This window comes from Acanthisitta chloris, unplaced genomic scaffold, assembly GCF_000695815.1.
Source record: "Acanthisitta chloris isolate BGI_N310 unplaced genomic scaffold, ASM69581v1 scaffold6825, whole genome shotgun sequence".
Lineage (NCBI taxonomy): Eukaryota > Metazoa > Chordata > Aves > Passeriformes > Acanthisittidae > Acanthisitta > Acanthisitta chloris.
The window spans coordinates 133,679-154,045 of NW_008674232.1; the positions used below are offsets into that span (position 1 = coordinate 133,679).

At 34.4% G+C, this 20,367-nt stretch overlaps 1 protein-coding gene across 1 annotated transcript in view; it reads left to right on the top strand.

Annotated features, from left to right (window-relative positions):
• Positions 1-19,664, top strand: part of GPM6A (glycoprotein M6A) — a 121,940-nt gene extending 102,276 nt beyond the window's left edge. The window contains exons 4-7 of the mRNA XM_009075254.1: positions 7,637-7,790; positions 9,950-10,026; positions 11,351-11,416; positions 17,423-19,664. Of these exons, the coding sequence (XP_009073502.1) occupies positions 7,637-7,790; positions 9,950-10,026; positions 11,351-11,416; positions 17,423-17,575 (450 nt within the window). The 3' untranslated portion in view covers positions 17,576-19,664. The remainder of the gene's footprint in view (positions 1-7,636; positions 7,791-9,949; positions 10,027-11,350; positions 11,417-17,422) is intronic.
• Positions 19,665-20,367: the final 703 nt, after the last annotated feature.

Consider the following 20,367-nt stretch of genomic DNA (forward strand, 5'->3'; position numbering starts at 1 on the left):
ATAATCTTCAGGGAAACCTAGTCTTACATCAGTGCAAGGCCATCTTCTTTAAACTGGTAGTTCATGGATTTGTTTACAAATGAGTGTTTCAATAAGTGAATCGATTTGTTAAAGAATCTAAGTGAGGTGAATCTCCTCCCCCACTGCTACCAATAAATCAATAGCGTAAATGAGAAAGTAACACAGCTTTTTATATACATCTAGTTACATCTAGTTACAAAGCAATAGACGTAATGCATGGAACATTTCAATCTTGAATTACACATTTAAGGGAAATTTTATGAAAAAGTATGTGCAGATGGAAAGCAGAAAGTAACAGTGATAATTGCTCCTAATTATGACAAAATCAGTTTTTCTTCTGGCTAAGTTATCTGTAGAAGTAAAATATTTAAAAAAACCCAAATAGAACAGTTCCTCATAGTGGAATATAAATTTTATTGGATTTAATTATTTTCTGGTAAGATATTTCAACATCTAAGGAATGTCACATTACGTAGAATTTAGTATATGGATGAATCACAATTAGGCAAACTTGAGAAGTCTGTCCCTCCACAAGGAGAAATTTGGACCAATATTGGCTTTTTTTTTCCTTCTTTTTTTTGAAGCAGTTGATTTGAATGAAAGCCAAGAAGAAGCAACCACATGATAGTAAAATCATACAATGAAATCTATCCATGTTTCAACAAGACTCTTGGAACTGTGCCTGGGAACATAATAGGTTAGAGAGAGAGAGAGAGAGAGAGATGATGAACATGTTTTGTAGAGTCAATAAGTGTCCAACAAGTGATTGTTAGCAATGAGAGTGATACTGTAGATCAAGAGAAAAGACTTTGTAAGCGTGTATTTTCTGTTATGTACAGTGCATTTAGTGGTAATATCAGAACATCAGTGTCTTCCAGCAGCATCATATGTAAAATGACATAAGTTGGAATACTTTTGCTTTGTCTTTTACTGCTGAATGAGACATTGGAGATGCAAGTTAGCACAGAAATGAGAATGTTAGAGGTAATTTTCATTTGAGCTACTTAACAGCCCTTCCAAAACATATCTAGATGTCATGCTGTGTGTAAGAAGAGGGTCTGTGAATATCAAGAGAGGTTGGTTAGGGTGGCAAAGGATGATCTGTAACATTGATATATTAATGAGTTTAAAGATATCTGTATAATTTTTCAATTTCTCATTTATTTAGATGTAAATAAATATTAGTATTGCTGGTTCTAGGCAACATTTTAAATTAAGCAGCAAAGGCTGTTTTAGCTTCTGCGTTGTTACAATATTTTCCAGAGGAAAGTTTTCTACTTGCTCTTTTTCACATTTTTTCATATGGGGAATTACACGTTTTAGATGCAATTGCAAAAATAGCCAGAAAAAAAAACCCAAAAAACCCACATTGGGAAGAGGCTGATGTATTTATGTAGAGATTCTTCTTTAAAAATGCAGAAAATTGCAAAAATCTGCTGGGTGAATTCTGAATAAAAGATGAGAAGAACTAAACACCTGTAGTGTAATAATACAGATGATAAACAGGACTGAACTACCTAATCTTTACACTAATCTGTCATAAAAGCTTATTGATAAAAGGAGATCACTGAGTTTGGACTGTAGATCTTAGGTACTAGTCAGAAACCTGCATTATAGAAATTGAAATGCAAATACACAGTAGGTCTGAGGTAGGAACCAATGTAGTACTTTTAAATCTGACTTCTTGTAAACTGAAGAAGAAACTATGCACTCTGTCAGTACAACTTCATAAAGACAAATTTTAGCATTTGAGAAAATATGTGGCACCTGCAATGAATAATTTAAAAAGAGTATGTAAACTTGTTTATGCAGAACATGCAAGGAGACAGTAGCATTAACTCAGAGGAATTTCTTCTAGGAAAAATGAACAAGACTGAGGCAGAAGGCCTGAAAGCAAAAAGCCATTTATGAATTTAAAGCTGGGCAAAGTGCTAAAGTTAGATAAGCTTTTATTATTACTGAAATAAAATATATGGACCATTGTAAGTGAATGGAACATTTGAGAGACAGAGCAATTTATGAAGAAATTGAAAAGATCTTTCTCTTCATGCTTCTGAGTGGCCATCACATGGCACACAGGGCCTTGTTCTGGCATGCAGTTGGGAAAATGCACCCAGAACCAGGACTACGCAATGCACTGCTGAGGTCAGCTGCTTCCCAGTATTCCCATAAAAGAGAAACAAGCAAATCCTGGGCTCGTCTTAGGTGATGCCCAGCACTGACAAGGTTTCCTAATAAGGCATTATAATCTCTGGGCAGGATGGAGGTGCATGATCTCTTTATATGCAGTTTTGATATCTGGCAGAAACTGTCAAAGGGAATTTATGAGGCTGTCAAAAAGTTTTGAAGAAACCTCTCAGATCATCAAACTGAAAGTAAGCAATTTTGTTGTGTGTTTGTGGTAGGATAATAAATCTAAATGGGATATAAGCACAAGAAGGTGTATGGCTTTTTACAACTCTCTGGGTTGACAGCTCAGGTCAGGGAGTTAATATAAATATATGATTAGATTGAGAGAAAGTGTAAAGGTTAAGCACTGAATGATTTAGAACAAAGATAAAACTATATGGCAATGTCAGGTTTCTGGAGTTAAATTTTATTTGGGCACTTCTCAATTTGTTGCTATGTTTCCATATTATTTTTCCTTTTGTAAGCAGTAGTCTCATAGAATCACAGAATCATAGAATGTTAAGAGATTGGAATGGACTTTGAAGATCATCTAGTACCAAACCCTCTGCCACAGGCAGAGACACCTCCCACTAGACCAGGTTGCTCATGGCCTTATCCAACCTCCCTGGGCAACCTGTTCCAGTGTCTTGCCACCCTCACAGTGAAAAATTTCCTCCTAATATCTAATCTAAATTTCTGCTCTTTCAATTTATACACATTGCTGCTTGTGTTACCACTACAGTTCCTAATGATGAGTCCCTCTCTGACTTCCCTGTGGGCCTCCTTCAGATACTGGAAAGCTGCTATGAGGTGTCCATGCAACCTTCTCTTCCCCAGGCTGAACAGCCCCAACCTTCTCAGCCTGTCTATGTGGGGGAGGTGCTCCAGTCCTCTTAGCAACTTTGTGGCCTCCTCTGGACTTGCTCAAACAGTTCCATGTCCTTATGTTGGGGACACCAGAACCGTATGCAGTACTCCAGGTGAGGTCTCACAAGAGCAGAGTAGTGTCCTCATGCAATAAAATAAATGAAGTTTAACTTCTTTCCACTTCAATCCATGTCTCTCTGTAGTAACAGTGCCTTCTAGATTTGATTTCACTGTCTCTGTCCCTAGGGTCACTGAAGCCATCATACAATGTTTCTTCAGGGGTATTAAAATATTTATAACAAAACTAAAACAAGAACAGTGTTTTAAATTTAATGAATGTGCTTTTCATGGGACAAGTACCCATAAATTATAAAGAAGAAGGGAGAAAAAAAGCAGCACTGAAATCTTGATCTTATTAAAATAGATAGAATTTGGGTAATGTTTCCAGTGGAAACAGGAATTCAGCTAGCTATGACCACCATGAAAACTGTTGTGTTGCATGCATACCATTTCAGAATATGGACTGAAATATCTGCTTTCTGACAGTGGTCTGTTTTTAGTTAAAAAATCTTTCCAGAAGGCTGATGATTCTCTTACTTTGATAATTCATAACTCAGGAAACCCATTATGGCACTGAAAAGCTTGCAACATCTGGCAAGATGGTTTTACCAGTCATGGTAGTGATACAAGAAAATAACCACTACAAAGATGAAAGATTTCTTTTGCTCAAATAATTATTAACTTCAGCTATTCTTTGACAATTTGAACTGCGTATTAATTAGTGAACTTATGTCTTCATAATTTGGTAGTTTGTTTTATATTTATGTGTTTGGCTTCTTAGAGTGAAAATCAAACTGATCAGAGAAAGTAATTTTCACTATAAACACAATAGCATACTAAAGAACAAACTGTGATACCTCTTTAAGATGCTGTACAGCTATTTCAAAAATCTTCAGCTTGTCATGTAGCAGAATGCTACTTCAAAGGAGAAAGATCCCTTTGAATCTCAGGAGATTGAGTTCTGAATTTAGATCCATGAGTGAAAGGGCTCCTTAAGCATTCCTTGTAAGTAGTCTAGAGCAAAGAGGGAAGATTTTAATAGTAGAGAAAATTATCTAAAAAGAGACTCTAGTCTTCCTGTGATTGTAAAAGAAATAATTCACAATTTCATTCAATTTATAAAAGAATTTATAAGCTAACCTCTCCTATTGCTAGAAACTAATAACTTGTTGTGCAAGGTAAACCTTTTGATTTTTACTGCCCCTACAGCTGTAAGTATATTAATGCCCAGATCACATTTCTATGGTTTGCCTCACTGATAATCAGTGATAGCAGCTTCCAGCATAACTCATAGCTACCAAGTGGTTTAAATTGAAGTTTTGCATATTAGTTATTCTTGAGCAAAGCAAAGGAAGTTTCTGTATTTTTTCCCTCTGTCTTCTTGGTGTTATACCATGGCATATCACTGGCCACTGGCTGGCTCTTCAGTTGGAAGTGACTGAAGGAAGAGAGCTCAAGTTCTTCCTTTTCTAAAATACATATTAAAATTAAATCCTTTGAGCCATGTTTTCTGAGATACTCAACCAATCATATTCATGATTTTTAAAGACCATCCCTTCCATAAACAAGTCGGCAATCCTCTCTAAGAAAGCAGCTCTTGTGACTCCCAGCAACTGTCATCTGACAGATTTCTCCTACTATTATCTTATGCCCAAGGCAGATTATTTTAGAGGCTAATAAGTTCTGGATTTTTCCCTCTCTGCCGTACGAATGTTTTGTGCTATCTCACTAGATATTTTTAAGCAGGCTTATAAAGCAAGCAAAGCTACAGTGAGCTTCATCCTTATTGCAGATCAGAAAGTAAAAAGATATTAAATAGGAATTGTAATGCTCATAGTAAGGCAGATCTCTTTCCTCCATTTGGTGATAATCACAAAATAGGAAGATTCCTGAATCTGTGTGGAGCCCAGTCATAAAAACAGTTCTTACAGTTCAGTAACGTAACTAACATAAAATATTTAGTACTCCATTAAATTATTATGGATATGCTACACTGAGAGATGTACTAGATTTATTAAATATTATTTATTTCACAAATTCTAGAAGGCTCAAAACTAAGGTTTCAGACTTACTTGCTTTTGACAAACTCATAGAATATAAGCTCTGAAGCTGCTTTTACTTTAAAAATGCTTCAAGAATATAGTCAATCAAGAATTTAAACTCTGTACCAAGACAGTCTTCTTTCATATTTCTTGCTCTTGTTTTAAAAAAAGAGTACAACTTTTTAGCTTGAGAATAAATTAAGATCAGACATCGCACTTTAGTTGGGAATTCATAGCCCTGAAGTGAATCTAAATTTCTAAGTAATTTTCTAAGTAATTGTTTGTAAATGAGTGCCTGGGGCTGAACCAGATGTTGTCTCATTAGTTTTAACACTATAATATGGAGAGAAAAAAAAAGTTAAGGAATAATAACAAAAAATAATAAAAAATGGAAGCATGTACAGGACAGTATTTACTTTTGTTGACTATTTCCTCTGCAATAGATGGAATAGGATTTAAATTATAGAAAGCAACTGACACATGGAAAAGTCTACTGTAACATTCATGTGTGTATATTTATTTGAAACTTTGCTATCACTTTATCAGTTGGTTTTCTTGTAAGTTTTTTTTGGGAAAGTTGGAAAGGAAGATAGCCATTTTCTGCATGAATACATATTCAAAAATCTTTAAGCTTAATTTAGATGTACCAGTTTTCCTTTTGAACTAGTTTGATGTTAAGGGAGAAGCTAAGTTTGTAACTTGAAAACTGGCAGGTAAAGCAGAAGCGTGGAGTGCTAACTAAGAAAAAGAATAGAAAGCTATACCAAAAAGAATTAAACAGAATACTTCTCTGTTCCAATTTTTTACTTTCCTGCATCCTTCCGGTAGTGCTATAAATTGTCCATCTTTTAAAACTACTTCTGAAAGTTTCATTTGCCAAGGGACAGTCAGGAAAATTAATCTGGATCAAATTTTAAACTGGATTAATTAAACTACATTAAATCCCTATGTAAATATACTTCCTCAGAATTAAAATTACTTTTAGTTAATAATATTTGGAAGTGACTTGAAGTAAATCAAATTAAGGTCTCTTTAATATTGCTTGAGAATGTCCATACCATAACTTCAAAGTAATAAAACTACCTCATTGAAAATTCTAACCTTTTGTTGTTTTGGGTTACATTTCCTGATCAGGTCCATGTGGATAAGTCACCCTTCTATAAATTTTTGCTACCATTTACAACCCTTTAGAGTCTGACCTTATTTGATTTACATAACTAAAATCTGTATTTATATTAGGCTTTTTCCTTTATTACCTAATGTGAAAGATGGTATATTCAAAAAAAGAACAAGAAAATGTCTTCCATTTTCCTCTTATTTACTCTTTAAGGTTTAATTTTATACAGATTGTGGACCAGCTTCTTCAACTTACAAAAATAGCTCTTATTTCTTATTCTCAGAGTCAATGTTTTCCTAAGGTAAGCAGCTAGAAAATGTGTTGGTGTGATGAAATTTTTTGTTTCAGTAATGTGTTTAAATTCATCAGCATTTCTGAAGGCATAAAATCCTGGGGCTATTTGGGTTCAACACTTAAAACCTGACTTATCTTCCACGTTTAACTATGTAGCCTCTTCATATCCTTTCCACAGCATAAAATGAAAAGGTGATTTGTTAGTGATGAATGTACCTGCCAGTGGTCTCAGGTTAGTAGCAGAGCAGAAAGGTAGCATGTTTAGGTATTCACAGGAGCTGTGTGCCAGCATAACTGCCAGTCCTGAAAGCAAGTAGAGTTCAATGTCCCCTGTGAGCAGATTGCTATACTCCTGAGGCTTATGGCTGAAAAAAAAAGAAAACATGTGGCCTTTGGAGAACATATGATGCAAAGCACATAATTTAATGTGTTTCTTATTAACAGAGGTAAGCATCCTATTTCTTTTCTGAACAATGAATTCCCTTATATGTAGACCTCAAATATGTCTAAATGTAATAACAGAATGACAAATATATTGTCTCATTTGTTCAATGCAAAATGGATTTGCCAGGGAGACCTTGTGGCAGTCATAGATAAAACCTCAATCTTATTAAGATCCATATTTTAAAAGCAAAAGCAAGCAAAGCCTATAGTATTTAATTTTAATTTTTTGCATCATGATTGATAGTGGAAGAAGCAACCATGTCTTAACTATGGAGTAGCGGTGGTGAGAGAGAGGGACAGACATGCTTCTTCACAAAGCATGCAGCTGCCTGTGCTTCAGGTGTGGTGCTTTGCATCAATTATAGGGCCAAGAGTGAGAGAACCGTGGAGTAAGCTTGCACTTCTGGAAACATAACTGCTTTTTCTTCAGAAACATCATGTTAGTGTTCTGACACTCATTTTGACCAGATCACTAATGGATTATTAGACTAAAACCATAAATTATATAAGGACAAAACCAGACAAAAACTGTTACAAATGTATTTGTTCCTTTTTTTTTGCAATGGAGTATCTGTTAAATTCTGACTTAGCAATGGTTTTGTTTTTCTCTCTTTTACTGCAGTTTATTATGCTGACATACATCTTTATGTTGGCCTGGCTTGGCGTTACAGCTTTCACCTCTCTGCCTGTTTACATGTACTTCAATCTGTGGACCATTTGTCGAAATGTCACTGTGGTGGATGGAGCTAATCTCTGCTTGGATCTTCGCCAGTATGGTATGTGAATGATGAACACTGAACATAAAACAATATTTCATAAAAGAAAGCATAACATTTCTTGGTTTACATATATCTGAAATCAACCCTTTCAATGTTTCTGAAACAATGGTTGATCATCTCTTTTTATCCTTTTCCTTTTCCCCTCTAGTCAAGGGAGTGCATTCGAGATGAACTGAATTTCCAGGTGTGACAAAATTGAGTCAACCTGTCATTCTTCCTCGAGTACTCAAAATTTGGTTTGGGGCTTCTGTTTAGTCTCTTCTTTTGGCATAGCTGGGACTTGTCTAAAAGACTTAATTAGTCATTTATCTGGCAGATCTCTAGTTTTGTGGTAGGATACTGCCCTAGAGATGTGAGATCCTAGGTTATCATCTGTCTCTGCAGAGGTGAATTGGGACAGGACAAGATTCATTGCCTTCAAAACTTTTATGAGGATCAGCAATACAAATAGTAAGACTCTAAAAGGGTGGTGGAGAGAGAGTGAAATAGTGTGAGGCTAAAGACTGAATGGTGGAGGGTAGAAAAAAGTGGGGATATGGACGTATGTGTGTTTTGAGGAGATAAAAAAATTGGACTTAAAGGGATTTGGAATCTTAAAAAGTCTGAGAATTCTTGTGTTAGTGATGATAATTCAATTCCTTTCTTCCACAAGACTGATTTGATTCTAGATGTTCTGGCATTGATAGTTTCTCAGCCCACAGAGCTTTGAGTAATCATGCTGTCATCAGTTTCTTGCCTTTCTTTAGTTGCCTTGGCCTAATATAAAATCACAGTAAAGTTTGAATTGCTCTTTTGAGATATAAACAATGCTGTATTGCTTGGAAATTAAATTTTCATTCATAGCAAACATTTAAATTAACCTGAAATAAAATGTTTGATATTCTTGCTTTCATGAGGGGAAAAAAAGTTGTTTGGGTTGTTGGCTTTTTATATTCTTGGTTTTTCTCCTACATAATTGAGAAAGCAATTACCTGTATAGATCCCATCAAGAGTATTAATTCTTTTTTATATGACCCTTTCTTTTGTTAATACTCATGCCTGTTTTTTAATTAATTCTATTTAGAATGTGCTTAGAACACTAACGTGTAAGGTGTGTATTCTGTGACTGTACCTGTTTTCAGTAGTTTCAGTGTAAAAACCACTGATTACTTATAGGAAAGAATTACCATTTTTCATGATAAATGAGTTAATGAAGTTTTCTTTGAGCTAGTCTTTGATTTTGTCTAGATACTTCATCAGTATGTGGACATTAGCTAAAGAAAGCAAGGTAGCAGATTCTAGTTATTCTTGGTGACAGATAAACTATTATTGCAATTAAGTACATGTTTGGGGAATGCTTTTTATAAATTGTGAAAGAAGCTTTGTACCAGATCAACATATCTGAAAACAATATGCATCACATTTCTCCACATGAGGGGAGAGAATGTTTGTGGACATGGTAAGTGTATGCATTGGTTGCAAATAATTTTCTAGTGTTTTGATTGTTGCGCTGATCAAAATGGAGAATGGAGGTATTTTCCAAAATGGTTGAAAAAATATTACCTACATGTTTTGAACTAGGGCTTTTACTAAATAGATGGCTAAAATTATCCTAGAATCCTAGAATGGTTTGGGTTGTAAGGGACCTTAAAGATCATCTAGTTCTAAACCCCTGCCATGGGCAGGGAGACCTTCCTCTAGATCCGGTTGCTCAGGACCCCATCCAACCTGGCATTCAACACTTTCAGGGATGGGACATCCACCACTTCTCAGAAAAGCCTGTTCAAATGCCTCAACACCCTCACAGTAAGGAATTTCTTCCTTACATCTAATCTAAACTTACCCTCTCTGAGTTTGGACATTACCCCTTGTTCTATTGCCACATGCCCTTGTTTAAAGTCCCTCTTCAGCTCTCTTGTTGGCCCTCTGTAGGTACTGGAAGGCTGTTACAAGGTCTCCCCAGAACCTTCTCTTCTCCAGGATGAGCAATCCCAACTCTCAGCCTGCCTTCACAGGAGAGGTACTCCAGACCACTGATCATCAACAAAAATCAGATTTTGTTGTTAAAATAAGTTCTGCAAAGCAATCAAGAATTTGTATTTCTTAATTTTTCTCGCTTGTATGAAGTAAGTGGTTATGTACTAGGAATATTAATGTGAATATTTATTCTGCTCCAGGTATTGTAACTGTTGGAGAGGAAAAGAAGGTTTGCACCTCATCAGAAAGCTTCATCAAGATGTGTGACTCTAATGAGGTGAATAAATTTGATATTTTTGGCAAATCCATAGTATATGTTATAGTAGGAAGTAGCTGACGTGTTGTCTTAATGTTTTAATTCTGGCTATGGTGATGAATAAAATCACAGTGAAAAATACAGTCAAGGAAGTAGCTTTCATGGTCTTTTGCCATGTACCAAATTTGGTCAGTGCAGTTTCTCCAGCCTTTTGTTTTCTAAATACACCTGGGGTTTATTTGTTTGGGATTTTTTTTAAGAATTCCATTGTCAGGTACTTTGTTAGTGAGGTGTTTTTGAAATCTAATGCACCTGCTACATAATGAATAAATAGGTCTATATAATGAATCACTGCTTGAAGATCTTATGATTACTGTTGTGACAGGAGTGTAAAGGTTTCAAATGGATTTGGCCCAACCTTGTACTGTGTTAGGATAGTAACTCTTAGTACATTTTGCTTTGTAGTTTTTCCCCAGGGCAAATGTCACCTGTTTCAACATAGCTGAGTTTTCTCATTTTGTTTTTAAATGATAAAGGATTAAGGCAGGGCAAACAAAATTACCTCTACCTTGAAGAAAAAGAGAGGCTAAAATGTTGATGACTCTGAAGTCAGAGGGTGCTTTGCTAAATGTTTTACTGGGTCTTACTATGTTTGAATAAATTTTGGAGTGGAAGTACTAAATCCTCCCTTATGCTAAAACTGTCTAATAAAATGCGACTCTTGTGTTGCAGTTAACTCTCTGTAGCAGCTGCATAAACCAGGTCACTGAAGTTAAAAGCAAATGTAATAATTTGCTTTGGGATGAGGTGAAGAAAGTGATTCACTTGGATTATGTTTATATTACATGGTTTATATGCAATATAATGTTTAGATTACTGGTTTATATTACATCACTATTGGCAAATTTGGGAGAAAAGTAGATCAATATGTGAGGATGCAAAGCTAGAGTTAATGAAGGCAAAATGGGACTTTCTTAGGCTGTCTCTGCCACTAGAGAACCTACCACAAACAAAGATCTGGTAAGGTAGTATTGTAGCATGGTAACAAAAAAAGAGGTGCTGGAATGTTTATTTTTAAATTACTCATTTTCTTAATATTTAAATGCTATATTTTTAAATAGAGTTATGCTTTCTCCATGATTTGAGTATCATAAGAAAACAAGCACCAGCACAAGCACAATGACATGTAGTCATGTAAATCTCTTGGAAAAAGTATTCATAGTCATTACATTCATAGAAGGTGACATCAGGAAGGTAATTATTTGATCTATGTTATTCTGTCTTTTTGTTCAGTTTCTGTTTGGTGTACAACCATGAAAGTCCCTTTCTTTGTCCCTCTTTGCAGCTAAACATGACATTCCACTTGTTCATTGTGGCACTTGCTGGAGCTGGAGCAGCAGTCATTGCTATGGTAAGCTACCCAACACTATTCCTCATCTGAATTGCTAATACATCCTGGTTCTGACTTAGGATCAGCTATTCAATTTCCATACTATCACTCAATGCTGTTACTAAAATATAATTCTGTAATTCAGTCCTGTCTTATCTTTTTCTTTCCTTTTTTTTTAATGTATTGATGTCTTCCCTTTAAAGTAGAATATAATTATTACATTTTTAAATAAAAACCCACCTTTAAGTACATGCTATGAATTTTTATTATTCTCTTGCAGTGTTCAGACAAGTGTCTGAATTCACATGTCTGTGTCATGACCATATTATTATACTCTTGTGGTCTCTGCCTTTCTAGCTATTCATAAGCTTGCCATGCTGCTATTTTTGGAGCAGAATCTTTTTGTCAGTTCCATGAATATATGTGAATGCATTGGTATTTCTGTCAGGACTAATTTTTGTACTTCTTTATAATGAAGATTACCTTAATTTGATGACATTTTGCCAATGAGAATGTTCCACTGAGAAAAAAAGTGTATGAGCTAATGCCCTGCTCGTCTGTCTTTTGCCTGTGTGTCTGCTTAAACATCAAGATATTTTTAGACTCACAATTCTGTACCAGTGTAGGTTTGTATTATACACACTGGAATGGGAAATGAAAAATGACTGTTACTTGGTACTGATGCATTCATAAGAAAAGTGTTAGTGGTGCTGATTACTGTTACTACTTATACTAGTAATTTTTGATTGAATTATAGGGCCATGATTTTTTATCCTTGGAATTGCATTTATAAAAGAAAAAAGAAATTATTTTATAAAAAAACTAGTATTCCTGTTGTGTTAATGTTGGGTTTTTTGTTCTTCTCTATCAGTTTTTCAGTATTACATGACACCCTGACAACATAGAAGAGATAGCTAAATGAAAAATATATTTGCAATGTAATTTTTTTTCAAGACCACAAATAGGTATAATAGTAGAATGCAATTCATATGAATAATTTAATTCATTTACCAAACTCATATTTTTCTGATTACAGCTGCAAAAATGGTGACCAAATAGCAATTATTATAATATATCATTAATGTTAGGAAAATATATCCAAGGTATCATTAGCTTTCTGTTATTGTTTTGAAGTATATTCAGTAGTAATTATCAAATGCTATTTTGTTCAGATAACAATTCTGCATTTCAAAGTATAGTTTGAATCAGAATAGCCACCAAAAGATATTCAGTGAAAAATAACACACCTTCAGTGAAAGCAAATGAAGCAGGTACACTGAGTCACGTTGTTTAAATACATGATACTTTCAATGAAGTTTTTTTAAAACCATTCAAAGCTCACCATAACAAAGATGCTATAGATATGTTACACCAAGCACTAATCCACTAGGAATTCATTTTGATGGCTCGTATTTATTCACATATTTCTGAAGTGTTACCCATACCCAACTATGCTTTCTATTGGATTCTGTGACTGCGCAGAACAGGCACAATAACACTGTTTCAACAGAAATATAAATTAATGTTCTGACTGCTAGCAAATTATATAGTATCCCTTATGCCAGTAAATGCATGTTTTATGAAATCTTTGAAAATGTGTTATATATATTTCAATTTTTTAAGTAAGTTGTTTGTTTTTAACCTACCATTGTGATCTGTTAGGTAACTGGTGAAGACTAGCACATTCTACTCTTTGATGGTGGTAACTTCTAAAACTAGCATACCAGACCACATTTATAAGTTAAGCAGTGTGCTTCACACTTGACACAGTAACTCAAAGACAAGGGACAGGACACAAGGGAAAATTCAGAATTTTTAGTTGAACATGCAGATATTAGCAGGTTCTTGTTTAAGGGGAAAAATAATTTAAGGGAGGGAAAATGAATTTGTTGTCCTAAATATCTCATCTAGGAAGAAAATATCTTTTTTTTTTCCCAGATCTTATGCTCAAATCAGTAGATGGAGGTAATATATCAGCAGTGGGCTAGGGTGAGGTACAAAGTGTGCAGAAGCTATTTAAGTCACTGGAGAAGCAATGCTCTTCACTATATGTGCTGTTGCAAGAATAATCACAAATATGAATTGATGATGTTTGTATATATTCCGAACAGCAGCAAATCTCCATGTCTGTGAAATTCAACAAGACTTAACAGAAAATGGGATAAAAATACCAGTTCTTTACAAAAGAGAAAGCTTACAAATCTAATGCAGCCCTAAAACATTTCTTGTAAACAGTTACTTTAAACTAGAATAGTCCATCTGATCAAGTGGTAAGTATATTGTATTTACGACCAATCAGTAATAGTAGTGCATCATCGGTGAGACTGCTGAGTAACTGAATTGGTAAAATCTGCTCTCTGAAATGACGTTTTAAGTCATGACATCAATATCCTCTACTATATCCTCACTTCTGGATTTATGGACATTTGCAAGTGCCAGATTATTTAATCTCTGAAGAGGTCTCGAACTCTTTAATGTCATTAAGACTCTACAAAATTCACTGAAGAATCAGCTTGTTTATAAATCTTAAGACCATCTGTCCCCATGATACTTTTCACGAAACTGTATTTTCAAAATATATTGTACAAAAATTTAGTCATTTGTTGCAAAAAAATCCCAAAAATTGTTAATATTTGCAAAACCATTTGGTCGCAAGTAACAATTTCCCCATGTCTACTACTTTAATCTCTCTCTTGGTCTCAGATTTGTATATGAATGTTAGAATTTTTTCACAATTTACTAGCTGCCTCTTTAATCTGCAAAGTTGGAGTTCAAAATGAGAAATGGCCTATGTCTTAGGACTGATGCAGGAGAGAATACCTCATAATTATTTTTACAGTATATGTCAGGGAAATATTTATTTTGCATCAAAGGAAAATGTCAAATAGTGTATTTTTAAAATTTATTATTCTTAGACATCAGCCCAAGATGGAAAAAGAGTGATAGAATTATTTATGTTGTAAATACTTTTTGTGAGTCTTGATCATGGGAAAAATAGCCAGGATTTTGAATCATATTTAACTTGTTCTATTTGTATTCTGAACAGTATTGTCCTTTCTTATGGCTGAATGGATAATAAATGGACATAGAAAAGATCATTGTAGTAATACATATTAGTTTTACTGTTGTTAATGATGTGTCAGAAGACATGAAGTTGCTTAAATGTAAACTCTAGCATTCCAAAGAGTTGACTGTAAAGCCGGTAAGAAACTCATCTGTGATGTTTTCCCAAAACTACTACAGAAAAACTTAATTAGGAGAAGCAGTTTCCTTTCTCAAAAGTTACAAGGTGTGCAGTACTCTTCTGCCTGAACTTCCACATAAATTATGTCCTCTAAGATGGAGATGCAATCAAATCTCCTGAAACAGGAATAAGGGAAATGTAAAAGTGGTCTAGTCCCCCTCCCCAGTATGATTGTGCTCTTCTGCATGATATTGGATGCATGTAAGGGAAGTAAAAAAGTTATTTAGACTTGGAACCTGTGGACATAATGACATGTCCTGAACAGAAAAAAATGAAACAAACAAAGCAATAAACCTCCTCCTAGCCTAGCTACAATTGTACAGTTTTGAAAGGCTGAAGCATACTTTCACTTTAGGAAGAAATCTAGGGAGGAAAGTTCCATAGGTGTGGAAAGAAGCTTGCATATGTCTGTAATTGAGACATCACGAGGCAGACTATGGAAGTTGCCTGCTTCAATTTAAATAAGCCTTGACGTGGGGCCCCATTGGCTTCAGGATATTCAGGTCATGGAATTGTGAAATGCAATTAGGCACCCACTTAGAGATGACCTCCTTAGTGTGGCAATGTTATCTACGAACTTGGTGTTAAAAAGCCAAAGGTGGCATGGCTGTAAAATGTATATGTCATTATAAAACATGGATATGTATTTGAGATTATATAAGCTAAAGTAGCTCTTTCCAGGAAAGTCTTCCTATTTACAGGGAATGTGAGCTTTGAGAGTTATTCTAGAAGCTTAGTTCTTTACCATTTTAAAGGAAGGATGGGCAAAGAATGGGAGTTTAATGAAGGTCAAACTGTGGCCAATGTACCTTCAAAATAGTTTGTCCATTTTTTTTGACTAAGAAAAGAAAAATGACAAGTGAAACTGAAAGACACTAAATATAAATTTGTCTCTTACTGGGTCATTATCAAATATTTTGTGAGAATAAGAAATGTTTCCATATCATGCCATTGTCATCACACATTCCTGAGTTGCAGTTTTCTGGCATATGTGTTTTAAAAGGCAGGAAGATGTGAATACACTGCTCAGATACCACTCACTTCCAGGGCTCTGATGTCTACAATCTGTTCAATGTTCAGATTGTATTTTTTATTTGAAATCTCATCCCCAAATGACCAGCACTCCTGTTTTGGTTGGATGCAAATTGTAATTGTCTGAGATGACAGAATTATTAGGATTACCAGCCTGCTTATTTTGATTTTTCTCAGTAGTTTAACTGTGGAGGAAATTTAGTGTATTTCATTTAGCACAATGAGGATTCAACATTAGGATCTCTCATTTGATCTAGAAATGTCTGATACAGAAACTACTCATGGTGAAATCTTTTGGAACAGTTGAGATAGATAGAAGACATTTCTTTTTCCTGTGTGCTAAATTATGACCAGAAAGTGTCCCAGAGTGACACACTACATGCTGCCATCTCCAACACCTGTACTGTCATCACAGGTTGTGTTGCTAGTGTTGCACTATAGATACTAAAAATCTCCAAAAGATATGTAGAAATACTACTTTCTGTTGTCTTTTTCCTAGAGGACAGATTCTCTGAACTACTTCTTTTTGTTTTATGGCTTCTCAAGTCAATCTGTATTCCTCAAATAAGGATTAACTGGAAGCTTGACATACATCAGGAAGACAAAAAAGATACCAAAAATATCGGATCCTTTGAAGGGCTTCAGAATGCTTTCCTTGATCTTAATTATCCAGATTAAGAAATGCACATTCGCCTACACTAATCAGCAACAATTGCCAAAAAAGCATTTGTGGAAAAAAAGCCAACATTGGCATTTCCGAAAGAGAAAGAATGTATTATAATTGATCTGTTAATTTAGCATTGATCTAAGATAATCATAGCTACAGAAGTATAACATAAACCGGAGAATTTGTGTAATCTCAAGGAGTTTTTTTATTATTTATTTCATTATTATTCCATTTTCCACTATTTTAATCCTAATATAATTTCTTGATTTCTTCAGGACAAGTGGAATCTTTTGGATTTCAGGAAATTGTCCATGGCCTCTGAGGCAGTTAATTATCATAAATTTAGGTGATACTCTATTCAGAAAGTGTCTGAAAGCCTCCCAGGGGAGGAATAAATGTCTAGAGAGTCCTAGCAGAAGCCAGCTGAATAGCATTATTTAATATTCTTATTTACTGTGTGAATACAGAGTCAACAGAGCATCTAGTTTTTCTGTAACTATATTTTGTCAGATTTTTCCAAACTGAACTTATTTTTCAATAATTGACAATTTTTTTGTCAGATTAGCTGGTTAAATAGGTAGAGTTGTAATTGAAAGAAGTCATTGCTAAATAGAAAGGCAATGTTAAGTTTAACAAAAAATAAATTTAATTGTATTCGATATGTAATCATAAAACTGCAGATATGTCTGCAGTATATTTCTGTTTTAAGCAACCACTTTAACAAGTAGGGATTCAATAGGGAAAACTCTCCGATAAATAACTGGAAGGCATTTTTACTTGTACATTTGCAGACTAGCTGAAATAATAATGCAGAGATGATTTGTTGATATTGAAATATTTTCTTTTATAACCATTGTTACTAACTACTAGTCACAGTAACAGTAACAGCTGCGAGATGACTAATCTGAGGATTAATGAAGTTCAAGCTTGAGCTTCACATCATGGGGCTGTACTACTTCTTGACTTAAGAATGCCTCGTTCCTGCTGCTGAGAACCTAATCGCTGTCCTGTAGCTTTCAAATTTGAACGTGCTCTATTCTGACTAGCTCTATTGGGTCCTAACTCTGTGTTACGTCTCTTACAGGTCCATTATCTCATGGTCTTGTCTGCCAACTGGGCCTATGTGAAAGATGCTTGCAGAATGCAAAAATATGAGGATATTAAATCAAAGGAGGAACAAGAGCTTCATGATATTCATTCTACTCGCTCTAAAGAGCGGCTCAACGCTTACACATAAAAGAAACCTTGTCTTATTTCCTAACATGTGAATGCTTTGTTGTTTAACTAAAGGCCATCCAACCATTTTAAAAACAATTGAAAGTGCTTCTCACAAAAGATAGTTTGGGTGACTTACATATCACCTACATACAATTCTTGGTTGTCTAGCACTTGGTTTCTTAATTAGTTCTTACTTCGTGTGACCATTCTCTACCACAAAGCTCCTAAATAGCCTTTCCTGAATCCTTTTAAGCTAATTAGTTCTAATAGATCAAGGATACTAAACTATTGTCAAATACAACTATGTGTTTGATTTTTTTAATCACTTTGTATGTGTTATGCATAACACCTTTTGCATTGTTTCTTATATGTTTTTGGAAAAAAAAAGTAGCTTTTTATACTTTTTAGTTTTGAGTTCAGTAACTACTTTAACTACAGGTATACTTCAAAGGGACCATTGTACATGATGTACAATATATAAAGAAAACATTCTGATGACTTTCCTTTATATTTGGAAAAACTGCCAGATGGACCCTGATCAACTTGAATGAAGGTCCTAAGAACATTTTAAACAATCAAAGGTGCAATTTCTAAATTTGTAATAGTGGGTAAAAAAATGAAAAAAAAGTGAAAAAAGAAAAAAAAAGAAAAAAAAAAGAAAAAAGTGCTTCTTATCTTTGTTAACATTGTATTATTATTGATGTTTTCAAACAATATTCTCGTTCCAAGTTCCATGGGTGATAATTCCTGTTTGTATTGTGAGCATGCAGTCCGTGGTGCTAACAATGCATGGCCACTTGCCTTTTGAAGGAATTCAATACCACGGCTACCTGTTACAGAGTTATGGTATATAGACAATTGTTAATTAAGTGATATAGTTATTCATAGTTTTTTACAGAATGATCTCTCTTTAATTCAATGATGGTTATGCTAAATTGGAGCTGTTCATGTGATGATGTAAGAAATTACCGCTTAGCTACATTTATGAAAGTAATATATCAAAAATACAGTGACCGTAGGAGTCAGATGTCTTTTTACCTGCTTTAAAAATTTAAATGGATTGCACCTGTCTGAACTGTAAAGGATATATTAAAGGAAACTTCCATAAATGTTATAGCTTGGCTTCTAGCTTTCCTACACATAATGGTTTACCTGTATTACGTTGAAGTAAGGTGAAAGACCACTACAGAGCTTATTATTTGAAAGTGTAGTAATATATTTGAACCTTTATTTTGATAGGAAAATGTTATCAGAAAGATAGGTCATCTTAATTTGAAAGAATTACCTATATCAAAAACAGAACAAAAAACCCTGTTTAAGAAAGATCGGTATTATTGGACCAAATTTGGTGGATTTTTTTTTTCTTTTGCCTATTTCTAATGCTACAAGAATGCTGTAAAGTGTCTTTTAAAGTGATGTAGCCTGACAAGACATTTTTGTCAGTGTTAAAAATCTTAGGTAGTTTTGTGCACTTATTGGACCATTGTGAATTCTCTCTCAGTGTAAGTGCATTTCTAATAAAACTTCTTGAGTAAAACTCTTCTTTGTACTATTACTAGTCATGCATCATCAGTAATTTTTAACAATTCTTGTAGTAAGTAGAAGGTAATACTATAGTTACTTGTGGCATGATAATGCATTAAGTAGTATTAGTTGGTTGAGTTTTGTTTTTTTTCTTTTGCTTGTTTTGGGGTTTTTTGGTTGTGTTTTTGATTTGGGGTTTTGGGGGTTTTTTTTTGGGTCTTTTTTTTTACACTTAGGCTGTCCTACGGGGTCAACAGTTTTCTGATAATGTGCAGTACCGGTATTACAGTTCTGCAAAAAGTATTAGGAACCTCTTTTTGGATTCTATATTGTAGTGTTTCAGTTTTGTGTCTTAAAATGTTTGTGCTGATTTTTAAAACGATGTCTTTTAAACTCATGTAATGATGTTAATGCTTTTGGCTCTTCTCTGGTATTAGAGTTTGTATTTTCACAAAGAATGCTTTGTAGCAGGCATTACAATTAATCTGTTTTGTACATAAATGTGCCAACAGCTTGATGGTGGCGTTTTTGAAATGTAGAACAAAGTGCTTGCAAAAATGTAATAAACACACTTGTGTACTTTGTGTTCTTGTTAATTCTTTGTGTGGAGTAGTTTTTTTTCTTTGCCTATATTGGACAAGTCTTTCTAACCAGAAATGGAAGAAGCTTTTTCTTTCTATTGCTATTGCACAGATTGCTTCAAATATGTCTCTTAATCAACATTTAGTGTCAGAAATTATGTATCCTAAGAATAAGAGAGTGAAATATTTCCTAGGGGCAGAATTTTATAGTATAGGTAGCATGAGCCATACTTGTTATATTTTTAACATATCAGTCAAAAGAACAACTGGGAAAGATTCACATTACTGCTGTGTCATTTGGAACAACCTAACAGAAGCTGATTTGACATCAGTTTGTGTGTTGCTGATACTGATTCCTGGATGTTACAGTAGCTAATACTTTCAAACCTTGATAGCAATACTACATTACTTATGGGCATGCAAAGTAATTTAAACGCTTAAGAGAAATCTATAGCTGTGCCAAATAACATGATATAGCTAAGGAAAGTTATTTGAAATACAGTGCCATAATATGTTTGTTTCTCAGTTACTATTATGTAGTTCTTTGTGTGCTTTCGATGAGAACATGTGTCATAATGGTAAAAAATGCTTCAGCAGCAGCACAAGCAAGGGAGTAGAGGAGCTTTCCACAGCACAGCACATCAGTCATAGCTGATTCACTTCAAAGTCTGCACATATTTGGTTTATTCCAGACTCTTCTCTGTTT